Source organism: Mustela putorius, unplaced genomic scaffold (assembly GCF_011764305.1).
Source record: "Mustela putorius furo isolate JIRA1106 unplaced genomic scaffold, ASM1176430v1.1 tig00003845_pilon_pilon_pilon, whole genome shotgun sequence".
NCBI classification, from domain to species: Eukaryota; Metazoa; Chordata; class Mammalia; order Carnivora; family Mustelidae; genus Mustela; species Mustela putorius.
The window spans coordinates 36275050-36292765 of NW_025421998.1; the positions used below are offsets into that span (position 1 = coordinate 36275050).

At 33.1% G+C, this 17716-nt stretch overlaps 1 protein-coding gene across 3 annotated transcripts in view; it reads left to right on the top strand.

The window, feature by feature from the left end:
* Positions 1-17716, top strand: part of VPS50 (VPS50 subunit of EARP/GARPII complex) — a 125818-nt gene that overhangs the window by 23266 nt on the left and 84836 nt on the right. For all 3 annotated transcript variants that reach the window (XM_045062698.1, XM_004776425.3, XM_013047843.2), the window contains 7 exons: positions 327-397; positions 1062-1179; positions 1265-1300; positions 2600-2682; positions 14179-14221; positions 15647-15745; positions 17106-17246. In XM_045062698.1, the coding sequence (XP_044918633.1) occupies positions 327-397; positions 1062-1179; positions 1265-1300; positions 2600-2682; positions 14179-14221; positions 15647-15745; positions 17106-17246 (591 nt within the window). The remainder of the gene's footprint in view (positions 1-326; positions 398-1061; positions 1180-1264; positions 1301-2599; positions 2683-14178; positions 14222-15646; positions 15746-17105; positions 17247-17716) is intronic.

A 17716-nucleotide genomic window follows, 5' to 3' on the forward strand; every position in this document is an offset into this window, starting at 1 on the left:
TTCTGTTGAGTAGAAACATTTCAATGGATGTATTATTAGTATTTGTTTATGCCTGTATAAAGCAGGTTGGATCTAGACTTCCTTATAAGCAATACTGACTAAATATTTTATCATATGTCATTGTGAAAATCATTTGAAAGTAGTCATTTTAAATTATTTTATGAAGGATATACCAATAGTTTTCAATTTTAGCTATCTTTGTTGCTACTTTGGTTTCCAAGCAGACTTTCCTTTGAAACCCACTAACGTTTTTTGTTAGAGTATCATACGAATAAAATAGAATAATAAAATGCCTCCACAATAACCTATACCTAATTTTTTCATAGGAACTTGAAAGAGTTACCTCATTACAGACAGGTCTTCAGTTAGCTGCTGTTATCTGCACAAATGGGAGGAGGTATTGCATTTGATGAATATTTTGTTTTTTAAGCCAGAAAACATTTCAAGAAAAATTGTGAAACTGTCATTGATAATTGATTTTTTTATTATGACTATGGTTTCTAGAATACTGTTCGTTAACTGAATATATATTATGATCTAAAAACTGCACTAAGAAAGTATGTGTGAAATGAAATATCTGTAAATCTGATTATGACTTTAACATGTTACTGTTTTTATATTGTTTTGAATAGTGCTTCTCATACTATAAGGATATGATTTTTTTCTTTTTTTAATTTCCAACTTAATACAGACTATTTTTGTAAAATGCAATAAAAACAAAATGCCATAGAGAATATAGTCTCAATTTTATTATTAATTCATCAAACTTAAAATTATTATGTCAATTTTTCTGTAAGTGGTTTTTTAGTATTTATTCTCCATTTCTGTACTTTTCTTGGGATGGTTCAGTAACAGTTTGAGGATTGGCACCAGTCCACCCACCATGCTCTGAGTAATGCTGATTGAGATTGAGCCATTGAATAAATTTGTCAAATAGCAGTCACAATCCCTGATTTCAGGAGTAATTGAGGATACCACCCTGTCAGTTGCCTAATTGATCTGTGTGAACAGTGTTCTTAATATAATAGAAAAATTTAACTATTTATTCTTCTTTTTTGCAGACACTTGAATATTGCCAAGGAAGGTTTTACTCAAGCTAGTTTAGGACTTCTTGCAAATCAAAGGAAACGTCAGTTACTGATTGGACTTCTGAAATCTCTGAGAACTATAAAAACATTGGTATATACTGGTTACTATTTAAAAATTAAAACTTACTTTTATGGTTGAAACAGATTTTACCTTTGTTTGTTTTTTTTTTCCCCAGCAAAGAACAGATGTGCGCTTAAGTGAAATGCTGGAGGTAAGTTTGGAATTTTGGTTTGGAAACAAAGTTTGGAAATTTGGTGATCCTGATACTATTAAATGGAAAAATTATGCTGGAAGATATTCAGATGTGCATTTTTTTCCAAATTGCTACATGGTATAAAGAACATTTTTAGACATTATGTAAAGGTACTTGCTGTAGAGCATTTTTCTATTGACATATTTCATTGTCAATAGAAAAATTAGATAGAAATTTCAATTTAATTTAATTAGAAAAATTAAATAGAAAAATTTATTTGGGGAAATGTTTACTTTGTAGCAATGTGGGAATGTTTTCAGTATGTTGATTGTATTTGCACCCAAATGGCAATAAAATTATCTTTTGTATCAAACAAATAGGAATAATTTAAGGAATATGTCATATTTGAGTTGTATTTGGTATCTCATATATTAATTGGTTTTCTGAGTGAGCCATCTATTTTCTCTTTGATGCTTTTTTAGCATTTTCTATCTACTTGTTTTTATAAAGCGTAACGTAATATGTTTGTTTCCCATACATGAGGTCCTTCAGGTAGCTACTTTGTCATCATCTTAACATCCCCACTGGTTTGAATACATTTGTCCAATTACAGAGAGGAGCATAGGAAAATTTTTTTATGGTTTTTGCTTATCACCATGTTACTTCTTAACTTAGACTTTAGAAGTGCATATGAAAATTTCATTCGGCATTAAATTACTGTTTAGACGATAAAAACATTCCAAGGCTATTAATAAATATTTTACTTTCTCCCATCCAAGCACTAACCAGGACTGACACTACTTAGCTTCCAAGATCAGTTGGGATCAGGCACACTCAGGGTAGTATGGCGGTAGACGTACTATTTCACTTTCTAACAACTTTGTTTTAAAATATTTATTGATTTCTTGGTGGTAGAACTCCTGAGTGTTGATTACAGCGGATCTCATAGTGGTTTGTTACATTTCTATGTAAATATTATTGAAAGAAGATATATTAACGTTTAAAGAACACCTTCCCTGGGAAGCAGCTTATTATTTTGTATAGGCTTTATCCACGTGTTGTGGTCTTAGGGGGCTGTTACTACGTATATGAGGGAAAAGAATATTTTTTCTATGTGTACATTTTAGGCTTGGAGCTAGTGGTCTCTTTATATTTTATTATTTATCTATCATTGGTATTCTAATCCTTTTGTAAGAGGAATTAAAGAGGAATTAAAATTTTCTGTAACTTTTGGTTGGAGTATGAGGAGAGATTTTTTTTCAGGGACTTTAGGAAAAATGTTTCCTGTTTAATGACTTCTGTTGTTGTTATCTTAAGGAGGAAGACTATCCAGGAGCTATTCAGTTGTGCCTGGAATGTCAGAAAGCCGCCAGCACTTTTAAACATTACAGTTGCATAAGGTAAGGTAATATAAAAATTGTAAGGTGACTCTATTGTCAGTTTTTAACATATGAGCTGTGAACATACAATGGTAACGAACATTGAAAATAAATACTAAGTAGTGTGTTGTAGTGAACATTCTTGTTCAGAAATGGGCAGTACAGTGGTATTATAAGTAATAATTTGTAAGGTGTGAAAGATCAGATACTTTTTTATCCTACCCCTTCTTTTCACCTCATCGAAACTCTTTTTTCATATTCTTTCCAATTTATAGAGTGGCAAAGAAGAATAAATTTATCTGTTTACATTTCTCTTGCATCTCTTGGGAATTTTTCCTCCTTAATTTGGCCCAGCTCATAAATATTGAGAGTGTTACTGCAGTTTGTTTTCGGATCCAGACAGTTCGAGTGTTTGGCCCATCCTGATAAGAATTTTTTTGGAAAATTAAAGTGTGATTTAATTTTATATAATAATCATCTTTACCATATTTTAAGTGATTTTGTATTTGATGTGTTACATCTTTTATTTAGTTATTTATAAAATGTACAGTGTAAAAATGGCCATGGCAGCCTTTGGTATTAGTTCTACTTTATTAATGGGTTTTTGGTCTGCTTAAAAACGAAGGTTTTGCGTTACTGGCGGCAGTCCCTTGGGGAGGCTCAATCCCCAGGTGTAATTTCCATCATTCCTCTAAAACCATCTCAAGTAAACATACAATCTAAGTTAAATCGTGTGCTTGCCAAGCAAACCCAGTTTCAAATTAAATTCATACCTATCCTAGGACATAGCCGCTCAGTCTCGCCTGTATGGAAATTCTGGCAGTCAGTGAGCACGATGCACCCATGTTGTAGATGGTGATTGTTAGTACCTGAAAAATAAAAGGATTACAGAGGACCGAAACATTAATACAGATTTAATTAAATTTTTTTCTTTTAATATACTCCCACATCATGGGTCTCTGCAGGATGTGGGATAAGAACTAGCCATTTTCCCACTAGAGATGCTGTTTAATATTTATGATATTCTTTTTTTAAGGATCATACATACTGAATGAAAACTTTTTGTTTGATTAAGAAATGTGTCTTTGTGTAGCTCCAGTGATATTTTGTTTTTATCCATTGTGACACTAATTAACTGTCAGCCTTAAAGACTTGATTATGTTATTTGGATTTTTTAAATTGAATAAAAAGAGATTTAGTTCTAATATGTTGAATGTATTTGAAAATTTCTAGCAAGGGCTCTCTGGGTCCTGAAGAGGCCTAGTATGCATTTAGTTTATTTTGTGGTGATAAATAAGTTACAGTGAGAACAGCTTATGTAAGATTGGGTGAACATAATTCAGGCAGTTTTACATTACTGAGTGTTTATTATATGCCAGATGCTTTGCTTTAGAACTGGCTGAATAGTGTTGAACTATACATAATGTAATCATTATAAACCCTGTTTTTCTAGATTATCTAGGTAATATATCAAGAAGGGCTTGGATTGAAAAAGGTATAGTGAGATAGGGGGATGGGGTCTTAGAGAGATGAGTGTTGAGTGTAAAGGGAAGTGTTGGGCTCTAAGTCTCCTTTGGGGTCAACACTGAGGAGGACTTGAGGGAGGAGAGTTAGCTAAAGCAAGGAATGAGGGTTGTGGATAGGAGATTATGGGTATCACGATGAAGTCTGTGTTGCAGAGGTAACAAGCAAAATAAGGGCTGAAAATATCTATCCATTGGATTTATAACGAAGAAATTATTGCTGACTTTGTTGGGACATTTGCTTGCAGTAGAAGTACAGAATGAGGGAATTTGACAAAGGGGGAGATGTGGAATTGAGGGGGCAATTTGCATATTTGAAAATCTGTGGGAAAGTGAGAGGTTGAAAATAAAATAGAAGACATAATATTATGCTAAGGCTTTGTAGGGATTATAGTAGAGTTGACTTTGAAAAGGTCACTTTCTATTATAATAGGAAAAATGGATGTGGAGATTTGGTGGCAGGAAATGGAGGTAGCAGGTGACCCGTGTTGGCACTTTGTTTTCTCTCAATAATTAAGAGTTTTGGCTGTGCTAAAGTAATTATCTACTTGATGAGAGTTAACTATACAAAATGTTTTTTAAAGAAATTTTACTTGGGCTTTTTAAAGTTAGTGTGAAGTGGCTTCTAAGTTCTTTCTCATTAAGGTATATAGTGATATGTGGAGGAGCTGTAACTACAGTTCTCCGACCTGGTGAAAAGATCGAAATTAAAGATCTGTAATGGTGACTTAAGTAATAATTGCTTTATTTTAGGGAGCACATTCTATAAAAAGCGTGCTGTGTTTACATATGTGAATTATACATGTAATAATGAGAGAAGTTTGTCTTATTCTCCGAAAACAGGTAAAAATACATACACAAATGTATTAAAATGTCCCAAGGAATTAATTTTACCCTAGGCTTTGTGGGACCTCTGTTAGAGTTGTGTTTTTCACTTGGTGATGTAGTGATAATGTCAGCATGGCTCAGAGAGCTTTGCTATTGGTTGGAATTGTTTGGTGGTGATGCCAGGGCTTCCACCAGAATTCTTCCTCACATACCTGCACTGTTTGCTCTGCTAGCCACCATTAATCCTGCTTAACCCAATCTCCTTTTCCCTTGTTTTACACTTTTGTTCCTACTTGGGAGAGCGTGAGAAATTTGCTCACTTCTTGTAGATAATGGGATATGAGATATAGTGATAGAGTTAGTTGACATGTAGATCAGGTTGAGTCCACAAAAATGAAAGGAATTTTGTTCTGTTTTCCTTTTTTGCTTTTATTAATTGGATGTACCTTTTTTATTTTGTGCATTTACTTTCCTTTCTTTTCCTCTGGTCTTCTAAATACAATGCTGTACCTGTCCTTGAGCTCTCTGGTTGGGACTATTCAGACATGATTCATCAACACTTTAAAGATTCATTTTATTTACCTGGAGCTGTGGAATTTAACCAAAGGCAGATTTAATCTTTGCTTTGACCTAAGTGAATCGGAGTGAAAAATGATTTTACACACTGGTAGTCCTAGAAATAATAATTAATTTCCAACTGCTTATACTTTCATTTTCTTTAACACTTAAATTTATTTTCATTTCTGTTGGTGTCTAGAGAATCACAAAGTATATTCCCTTTAGAAATGGTCATGAGAGAACAACCTGTGATGCAGAGCATTTCTGGATTCTGGTGTAATTTTTTTTTTTTTAATATACTTTAGACAAGTTCATATGCACCATATACCTGCTTGTCCACTTCTTAATTTTTCCTAGGGAGAGTGTATGTTGGTTTTCTTTGCTAGTCACATTATAAGGGTTTTGGTAGATGGCAGAGACCCTGTTGCCTTAGAAGTAGATTACATGGGGCTACTGAGGGCTGACTCTTAAGATTCTGAAACCAGGAAAAACAGAATTCATGTATTTGCTTCTGCATTAAGAGCCCTTGATTGTATTGTCTCAGGTTATATGACTTTGTGGTTTAATACATAAAAGTACCAAGTAATATGATGTACCCAGTTGATTGAAACTGAAAGAAAACTTGTACCCCTTCAGCACCTTGTATTTTCCTTGAGATACGGTGTGTTTCGACATCTTTAATAAAAGATAGCGTAGCACCAGTTTTGTTCACTTTTATAACTGACAGGGAACATTTTTACATTATTTGACATTTCTTGAGTTGATCGACAGAGTCATATATTTGGGATTTACTGGGAATAGGCATCAGAATGTGTTTTTGTTAAAGTATGTTTGTGAGTGAAGCATTTAATTTCTTTTTCATGTGAAATTTATCTAAATTAGTTTCAAGAAAAGTTATGTTTAAAAGTCAAAACTGCTTTATTGTTTTTTTAATTTCATTTGAAAGAAACTGCTTGAGGGAATCTGAGAGCATTCTGGATCATGCATATACCACCAGAACTAGAATATCTTTTTTTGAGTACTATACTTTGGCATAGGTACATGTATTTAATTTCTCATAATCTTCAAAATACCCTTTTTTTCCCCTCAGAATATGAACTTGGCAGTGGAATGAAAATTGCAGGTTGTAGAACTTCTTTAAATCATAGAATAATGAACATAGCTTTTTGGTACAAGTACAGCAATATTAGGGACCATGCTTCCCCTCTTGCCCTTGATTCCCTTCTAGCAAGAGGTCATGCTCTGTCTTTGTCTAAGTTCAGGCAAGGGGAACCTAGGAACTCTGCCTGGGATAGTGTTTGGAGCAGTGCATGTTTCAGCTGGATCACCAGGCCAGCTACCCGGACCCATGAGTAGATCTGGAGTCCTTGTTGCTCCATCTGTGTGGGCTAAGTTTTTGACAGCGTGCTATTCGCATACTGCCTGCACTTTTTATCTTTTATTTTAATTTGTTTTCCTCCGTCTCCCTCCCCCCGTGCTGTGCCATTTTGAAATAATGTAAAGTAAAATCTACTGGTGGCAAAACACAATATTTAAACAAAAGGTAAAGGTTTCTTTCTGCCTTACTGACCATTCTCTTTCCTACTCCCTGGAGTAAACTGCTTATATAGCTTATTAGGTTTTTTTCCAGTAGATTTCATTATAATTTAAAATTCTATGTTAAAATATCTTTTTCCTGATTCATGACTTTATACAGTTGTTGATTCTCTGTTTACTCCTCCTCTTAAAATATCAATAAGAGATAGGAATTTGGTATACTTTCTTTTACTTCTCTGTCTTATAGGATATTTTAGTGAAACTCTTATTTTTACTTGGTCAAATTTATAACATTTATATTATTTTTGCAGCTATAATTAAATCTTCTGTGTTTTCTCAGTAGTTTACTTCCAGAAAAATTAACATAATAGAAATTGTATTTATTGTATCATGATTATATAAATATTATCTGCAGGACTAAGTAGAGTGAATGGACTTATAAAAAAAAAGCAATCTTTTGTCTGTACAGAAAATCAAAATCCATTGGTGTTTGGTGTTTTTGTTATTTGTTGAACATTTTTTTACCTCTTTCAATTACTATCATTTCTATGTTTCCTATATCCCTTTGTCTTGTTTTGTTAGAGTTTTGTTACAGTTATCCCTTTGAGAATTTTTTTTTTTGATACGGAATATGTGGGAAATCAATTTTCAGACTTTGAAATGATGTTAATTTAGTCCATATGCATGATTGAAAGAAAAACTATTTTTTCCTTAGAAAATGGAATGCATTGCTCAGTTGTCAGACAGGGTCAGATGTTTTCCTCATGAAGAGTGCCTTTTCTTTCTTTCTTTCTTTTTTTTTTTTTTTTAGGAACTTTGAGGATTTTTCTCTTTATTTGGTGTTCTGAAATTTCACCAGTTGTATAGGAAAGTCATCTGTGTTAGATTCTTTACTCCTAGATGGTGAGACAAGAATGAGGTATTATTTAATCCTTATCTGCATGAGATGCTGTGTTACTTGTTCTACTAAGAGCTTTTGAAATGTATTTGTTCTCTAGGAGCTTATTATAACAGGCAGTTAACAGGCAGGACAGTGAGATAATAGGCCAGTTAAGAACACAGAGTACGTAAACAAAAGACCATCAGAAATGTTCATGCTGTGAATGGCTTGCTTCTTATACCCCTACAGAAACAGAAATATTGACATGTATAAGAGTGTGAATAGAAGCTAGGCAGTGTTAGCTTTGACAGCATCAACTGTACAGTAATTCTAACTTAGATTTTAATAAGGTTTTTTTCACTAATGCTTTATTTTTTAGCTTTTAAAAATTGAATCATGATGGTGGTGCTAGTGACGATGGTTGTGATAACATTTTTAAATGTTAATAAAAATATAAATATGATATAAATTATGTTTATTATATATAAATTTATATATTTATATATAACATATATATCATGTTATATATAATGTGTTTATGTATTTATAAAATATAAAATATAAATACAAAAATAATGTTAATAAAAAATAAAAATATTTTAACACTTTTGGACTTTTCTATGTGTCAAGCACTGTACTAATCATTTCCCTTGCCTTTTCTTATTTGGTATTGACAAAATATTCCACAGAGCTATTATTATTTTCTCGATTTTATAGATGGGGAAATTGATGCTTTGTAAAATAAGTGGGAGAATCAGGATTTAAACTTCAGTCCCTGGAACGCAGAGTTTGTTGCTCTTAACCACTATTACACTATACTGTCTGATAATGTAGTAACAGTGGAAGTTCATGGCTAGGAGGCCGATTTTTATTCCTCTACTCTAGTAGCTGAGTTAATTGTACTTTTTTTCCCTAAACCTCTTTCTACCAGTTATATTTGTTACCAAATTTATGTTGTTTAAGTAAATAAAATAATGAAATGAAACAGGTTTTTGAAAGTAGATGAGACAACTCATAAAAATTGGGGGATATAGGTGACTAAATGTGATTTGGCATTTGAATTGTTTTGCATTTGTCTTTAAGTTCCTACCTTATCACAGAGAAACTGAAACTTGATACTATAAACAATTTGTGTGTGATTTGGCTCCTATAAAACCAAGAAGTTAAAGCTCCACTCAAATGAGAAGATTTGGGGTCTAAATCAGGAATGGATAAATGAAGTGTGGTTATACAATTGCACTTAAAACATTCAATAGACCTGTGAACAGACATGCACACACATATCGATATATTCTAGTTTTAACTTTGATCAGTTGACCAACTGAAAGGTCTGCTCAGCTTTAGCACAGGGTAGGCAGACTTTGTTTTTAAAGAGCCAGATAATAAATATTTTAAGCTTTGTGGGCCATCAGGTGTCACTTGCAACTGTTCAGCTCTGCCCTTGTGGTCTGAAAGCAGCTGTAGACAATATATAAGTAATTCATGTGGCTGTGTTCCATTGAAATTTTATTTAGAAACATAGGCTATTGTCTAGATTTGGTTCCTGGGCCTGATCTCTGCTCTAGAATTGAATTCATAAAGTTTGGAGATGTTTTGAACATCTGTAGTGTTCTTAGTAGTGGACTCTGATTTTTGAACAGAGTGAGGACAGAGATCTGGGTAGATTCAGAGTGATTTCAGGAGTTCTTTTCCAGTCTGAACATAGTTTGAAGGACCATGTGGACATTTCATAGTATCTCACCATTGGGGTTTAGCTTCACAGTGTTTGAAAGTCAGGTTTTCTCTGAAGAATGTTAAACTCTCTGCCACTGGAACAGATCTCTGATCTAAATACCCGGAATATCCAGGGGCAAAGGACATACCATATAAACTTGCAAGTATAAATTTTACTTAAGCTAATTTTGTAAGTTTTGGCACTCTACTAAATCATATACAAAGATGTAGTAATTGGGTAACTGATGTTTAGCATGTAATGGGATCTTGAAACTTTAGAGTGGGAAGCAACCTTTTGGATCTAGGACACTTTTGTATAGGAAACTAGTGCCCAGGAATATTAAGAAACTTACATCATATGACTCATTAATAACAGACCAGGTAAAGATCATTAAGATGGTAATTACTTCTGTACCGTGTTGCTTTTCTGTATGGCCAAATTGGTACAAAATTCTGATTTATATGCAGCCTTTCCAGGACTCATTTTATGAGTGCATATGTCCTAGATCAGCTATTTAAAAGAATAATATTAGTTATTTTTGGATATCTTATATTTAATATCTTCTGTAGTGATGGTAAAAATGCCCCCCCAAATTGTTTGCTTCATTCTATTCAGCTTGCAGATAACCTTTATTAGCTTTTAGCCTTCCATCTTAGAACTGGTAATTTTTTTTTTTTACCATAATGTAGCTTTTATTTATCCAAATGTTTATGAGTATATCCTTTTAGCATACTTCGATTAATTGACTAAAATGACTTGAATTCATGTTTCTAAATGATGGCTAAAGCTTTCCTTGAAGGTTGTACACTTAATATATACACTCCTTAATCACATAATTTTAAAATATGTATTTTCAATTAGTAGTAAATTGTCAAAATGCAGTTGTAGATTTTGAAAGCATTTTTTTTTTAAAGAGAATCTTCAGTAAGCTCCATGCTCAGCATGGGATCTGACACAGGACTTGACCTTAAAACCCTGAGGTCATGACCTGAGCCAAAATCAAGAGTTGGTGCTTAACTGACTAAGCCACCCAGGCACCCCTTGAAAGCATTTTAAAGTCAAAATGTTTGATTTACAGATTTTATATTTAAAATATACATACTGTTGGGGCCCCTGGGTGCCTCAGATGGTTAAGCATCTGCCCTCGGCTTAGGTCATGACCCCAGGGTCCTGGGGTGAGCCCACATTGGACTCCCTGCTTGGCTGGGAGCTTTCTTCTCCCTTTCCTTCTACTGATCCCGCTGCTTGTGCTCTCTCTGTCAGATAAATAAAATCTTAAAAAAAATACTGTATATACTATTTATGTTACTATGTTTTCTTTAACTCTTAATGCATAGGAGGATATAGAGTCATTTTAACCATAAATAATAGAAGCAGTGAAACCATCCAGACTTATGATAATTTTATTAATACTTAAGCCCATTTTTTCCAGTTGAGGAGTTGAGGAAATCATTACTCTCAACTGTGAATGAGCCTAGATATATTTCTTTTTCCACCAAACTCAAGATACTACCTTAAGAATATAGTTACCAGTTCTAACCTAGTTACTGTTCCAGGTATTCTTGCCTCTGTATCTGTGTCTTCAGCCTTAGGTGAACTTCTGAGCCCTCTGTGATAGAGGAGTGGAACTGCTTATTTCTGCTTATTTCTCTTTTCCTGTAGACCGAGAGTTCAGTGCCGTTCTTTCTTTTCTAGAACATGCTCTCTTTTTCTGTCTCTGTCGTTTTATTTGTTGAGGTAGAAAACAGGGGCTAAAGGAATGTGATGGGGGAAATTTTACCCTTTTTGTTTGAATCATAAATTTGATTGAGCAGTGAATCAGGCAGTTTAGTTAGTCCTGGGGAATCCTGGAGAATAAGCCACAATCTCTGCTTGGGAGACAGTCACAGGTCTCCCTTCTATCAAGTAGGAAGCTGGAAATAGAGCATCGAGAAACTGAATGAACAGTCAACAGGGGAAGTCTTCCCAGAAAAGATGACATTGGGATGGACCTGAAAAGACAGATAGGCATTTGTGAGTGGGAAGAAGAGAAAGTATGTTCTAGTTCTTATTAACGTTATGTATAAGAACAGGGGTGTTAAGGTCTGGAATTCTTAGGGGAATTGCCCATAGTCCACATGACTAAAATGTAGGCACTGAAAAGTGAAGGGCAAGTTCATTTTTCATGTCACTGTTAAGAATCTTACATGCCATACTAATTTGGGGCTTAATCTTTGGTTTATTGGGGGAGGCACCAAATGCTGTAAAGTAGTGGATTAATGTGAATTTATTTCTGCTTTAATTAAGGAGCTGCAAACTCAGATTTCTGTAGGGACCATGCAGGTAACTTACACAAAGCTGGCAGATGTGAGATAGCAGAAAATGGTCAGGCCCCCACAGGACTGATCAGGCCTTGCCTGAAGCCTTTCATGTATAAGCTAGAGGAAAAACTGTGTCTGCCAGGTCAAATGGAATATTGAGACCCCTGCTCAGACCTATCCCTGAGAGCTTTTTGGAGGATGTTGTACAATGTTTGGTATATAGTAGGTTGATGGTGTTTGTCAAATAAATGGATGATGGATTGAAGGGTGGGTGTGGGTATTATGTGCAGAGATTTATTAGGAAACCATTAAGATAATTCCCGCAAAAGGTGATAATGCTAGAGTTAGTTTACACAATTGAGAAAGGAGAAGCATAGGCAAATATGAGAAATACTGAAATGGTAGAAATAGGATTCACTTATCAGATAACACATGAAGAGAGGGAAGAATTAAAGATGACCTAGAGATTTCCAGCTTAGATTGAATGGGTGGGGATGACAGGAATCAAAAGAGAGAGAATGTGGGAGAAAGAACAACTGCAGGAGAAGATACTGATTTGGGGGGAGCTGAGGAACTTTTTAAATTCTAAGTGCCAAGGTACTTATCATGACATTCACTTTTGGTGTATTATTTTGGGGCCTTTAAGTCTCATTTTCATTCATTCATTCATTCATTATTCTTTGAACAGAAATTGACCCAGAATCTTTTTTTTTTTTTTTTTTTTTTTAAAGGAGAAGCTCAGGCTTGCCTACAAGTATTCCCTTAACCTATGTCTGTGGCTGTGGCTATTTTTCAGGCATAAATCCTGGTTAGAGACCTTAATTTTTCTGATAAGATATCAAACCTATATTATTGATTGTCAAAGTCCATAGTTGTGTTCACTCTCAGTTTTTACTAGAGTAATCTCCAGTGATACATTTTCATTGCTGTAGTATTTCATCATCTAAATATATCATACTTTATCCATTTAATTATTCATAGACAGTTGTGTTGCTTTAAGTTTTGCCTGTTACAAGTAGCGCTGCAAAGTTTGTGTATGTATTTCTGTAAGATATGTGTCTAGGACTCCTGGAATACAGAGTAAATGGATGTTGAGTTTCAGTAGATGTTACAGCCTTTCAAAGAGATTGTATCAGTTTCCCCTTCCTCCAATATTGAATTCAGTGTTCCATTTGTTCTGCATCCTTGCCAACATTTGTTGATGTCATTTTTTTTAATTTGTAAAAAATATTTTTAGCCATTCTGGTTGTTTGTTATGTTGTCTTACTGTAGTTTCAGTTGCGTTTTCTAAATGCCTACTTGGGGTGCCTATTGTATGTTAATTGGCCAGTCAGCTATCTCCTTTGTCAAGTATCTGTTCAAGCCTTTGCCCTTTATTTTTATTCTTGTTCTCTTGATCAATTTATGAATTCTTCTGATTGAACCATGCTGTCTTATTGCTGTGACTTTATAACCTTTACCTATTTTAGTGTATCTCCTCCAACACTGTTCTTCAAGATATTCCTGCCTATTCTTAATCATTTGAGTTTCCACATAAATTTTAGAAGCAGCTTTACAGTTTTCATACACCCAAAGAAAGAAAAAGAAAGAAAAACCTGCTGGAATTTTAATTAAAATTTCATTTATTCTAGAAAATCATTTTTGGGAGAACTGATATCTTAATGATATTGTAGGTTATAGTTTGTTTCCACAGTATATATCTTTATGTATTTCAGTCTTCTGTATTTTAGCTCAGTTTTATATTTGCCTATTTTTTATTAGATTTTTTCCTAGGTATTTGGTTTTTTGAAATGATATTTTAAAAATTTTCATTGTCTAATTGTTTGTTCCTAGTACATAGAAATTGATTTCACTTTTAAAATTTTACTTTTTATCTATACTATACTTTTTAACCTTTAAAACTTGTTATTAATTTTGAATTCTTGAACTCTTAGTTTTTATCTATCAACTCTTTAGGAGGTTCTACCTGTACAGTTCTGTTGTTGCTAGTTAAGACTCTTATTTTTCTCTACTTTTTATTTTTCTGGCTTTATTGCACTGTCTGTAGAATCAGCATATCTTACTGCTCATACTATTCATCTGTGAATTTATGAATTATTTATTTAGCTAGTATTTATTTATTGAGCACTTAGTTTATCTCTTTTAAAGATGGTCACATCTAACTGTTTTATTTAACAGTGAATTGAATTCAAAGCTTCAAGATACTTTAGAACAAATTGAGGTAAGAAGGATTACATCGTAAGTTAAGTGGTTTTCTCTTTTCAGAGGAAAGAGAATAGTTCATCTACATCTTGTGTTTTGATTTTTGTGTGGATTACTGGCGCTCTAGATCACAACACTTTGTTTTTTTATTTGCGATATCTGTGCATGGTTGAGTTAATGTTAATCTACTTGTAAACTCAATAATACTTTTGGCTTTATTATTGAGTTTCATTACTTATTATATTTACTATTTATTATTGGTTTTATTGTTATCTTTATGGGATCTGAAAATATTTTGTATCTGAAGATACCATATCCAGAAAGATCCCAAAACTGTTAGTCATAGATATGTTTTCATGTAAATTATAACCAAAGTATTTACCATTTATTAATTACCTTATTATTAACTTTTTTATTTCAGTGAGTTAATTTATATAAGAATAATTATTGGCTGATGAACCCTCCTAAATTCCAAACCCTTACAATATTTTATACAGTTCATCAAAAATATAGAAATGGAAAGGAAAAGATACGTCATAATGAGCAGGAAGTCTTGCCTTTCCTCTTACATTTATTTAGAGTTCATCTCTTTCCTTGGCAATCTTTGCAAAGCAGGGTATTCATTTTAATAAATGTAATAAGAATTACTTGTTAATTTCTGGTATTTTATTTTTTCGTTTTCCTGATGAGAGTAATTATAAAAATTGAGGCTGGACTTTCAAACAACTTTTGTGACAGTAGGTTTTCATCATAAATGAAATTGTAATTGTAAGAATGGTAATTTATTTGATAAACATAAAGATAATGCTTTGAACATCCTGTAAGTAAATAATCTCTTGAATATTGAGGACTTAACTTTTGAAAGCTCAATATTTCTTTACTCTCAATGTACAATATTATTTGGTACTTAGGTAGACAATCATTATTTTGAAACAAAATCACTGAAATAGAAATCCTTAGACAAAGTTGGTGCAATTATATATAAAAGTACATAACTTGAGGTATGTTCTTTTAAGGTCAATGTAGTTTTGTTGAGAATTAGTTTTTCAGTGATTATAGAAGGACTTATTATTTTTAAATAGTTCTACAAATTCAGTTTGTGTAATTGTAAGATTTTAGCAGATCCTTGAGGAAAAAAGTAAAAATAAATAAAATTATTTTAGTAACTATTATACTTGTTTTGTGTCCCTTGAAGCACTAGGCATGGGTTTTTAGATTACTCATATATTAATGGCATCTTAGTAAACTTGGTTACAGTTGGTAATACATGAGAATTACAATCTATTTGTATTTTTAATTTAAATTTGTTTTTGACTATTAAATTTAGTGTCATAGTGTCTTTAGATATTAATTAATAATGAAAAATTAGTCTTAATACTTTCTAATCATTGCCTTGAAAACAGAATTCCTTAACTGCCTTTTGCCTCTTGTTTTAATTCCATAGGAACAGTTGGATGTTGCTCTTTCCAAAATCTGCAAGAATTTTGACATTAACCATTACACCAAGGTTCAGCAGGCTTATCGACTTCTTGGAAAAACACAGGTTAGTTTTGAAAGAATGTTTGCTTTTTTCTTAATCAAGAATCTGTTGATCTTTAGGAGTGCTCAAGTCTGAATATTACTTATATAGTGTCCTTAAAAAGTTTCATTTAACAAAGTAAATTTTTATGCCATATGAATATAGGTTCTGTGTATGGAGTGTGATTAAAACATGACAGAAATTTGTTTTGAGCTATGAAAGTGTTTGTCAGGCTTAGTGTTTGCACACTTTTATGTAGTTTTTCTTTAAAAGTGTTATGATAAGATAATTCAGTTGGAAGGGATGTGTAGTCTTTTACTTTAGCTCCTGATCCTGAGAATTTCTTAATGTGGAGCTTCATGGTTCTGAGATGGGCCAGCCTGTTTCCCTCAAAGTGGTATGTAAACTTTTGTGAAGTATGTTTATCTGAAAACAACTCCATTTCATTTATCAGATTTTTCAAAGGATTCTCTTGCTCTCTGAATGATGTCACTACTTCCTTGGTTTTACATTCTTTTAATGCTCAAGGAATTCCTTGAAAAATTTGCAACAAGGGTCATTGTTTGAAAAGTTAATTGTACCTTCTGCATGTGCATTTATCTATAAAACAGCTAAAAGTGATAGATGTAAATGTTTTCTTCCCTTTAATGGTCTCCTGTCTTAGATGGAGATCTAAGAATTTACCAAACCATTGAAACTCTGTTTACATTTTAAAGTCTGAATAAAGAAATTTGATTGTTTACTGTACTTAATTAATTTGTATGTCTTAAGCTACCAAGGAGAAATTACAAGATGATAGACACTTGGTAATTTTGGACATGTTTAAAGACCTTTGAAGATACAATTATAACTTCTAATTACCCTTATTAGACTAATTATTTTACTCCTTAAATATTTAGTAGCCCCTAACGTGTGCATTGCTCCAGGCACCTTGATATGGGCCCTCATCTATTTTATCTTCTAGTAAGGGAAGCAAACATTAAAGAAATAAGTGGACAGGGTGTTGGGTTGTAACAAGTCCCATAAAAAAATAACATATCAGGGTAAATGGATAGAGACATGGAAGGTCCCAATTTGTGCAGGATAGTCAGGAAAGGTTTCTCTGAGAAGGTAACTATTGAGAAGCATCCTGAACAATGTAAGGGAATGCTGGCAGAGGGGATCCAAAGGTGTGATTATATATGACATGTCTAAAAAAGAGCAGGATGGATACCAATCATAAATACAAAGCAACAGAACAGTGTTCATGATGAATAATAGTGATCTTTGTGTTATATCTATAGCATCTATAATCTATAAAGATTTTTTTCCTATGTTTTTCAAATCCTTTGAAATACATTTATTTTAATAATATGAAATTATATATATATTTTTCTTTCCACAGACAGCAATGGATCAACTTCACATGCACTTCACTCAAGCCATTCATAATACTGTGTTTCAAGTTGTTCTTGGTTATGTGGAGCTATGTTCAGGAAACACAGATACAAAATTCCAAAAGCTGCAATATAAGGATCTCTGTACCGTATGTAGTAATTTAATTCTGATCATATTGCCTCTCTTTTAGTTTTAAATTCATATTCCATTTTTCATAGTATGTATTATTTGAGGATGCTACTGAAATAAAAAGAAGTGTCTTTGCCAAAAGTCTTTTTTTCCTCCCATATTGTTCTTTTTCTCATAATGGAAGATTCAGTCACACAAGTGATGAGATGGTACAGATTGATGGAGTGCAGTTGCTTCTAAATGGACTCTTTACTCTGTCATAGCTTCTTTTATCCTTTTCTTTTGGGCTCTTAATTCTCTACTGTGATTGCATCTAAGGTACTGCTAAGCAATCATCTTACCTGGTTTCCTGTATACACTTCCCATCAGTCTTTCCATGTGTATAAATGCTGTTTCTGTCAGGATCTGTAACCAATTTCTTTTCATTCTTAAAGAAACAGAGGTCTGTAGGAAATATAACCACAGGTGAAAAGTGAACTGAGTTGGGCT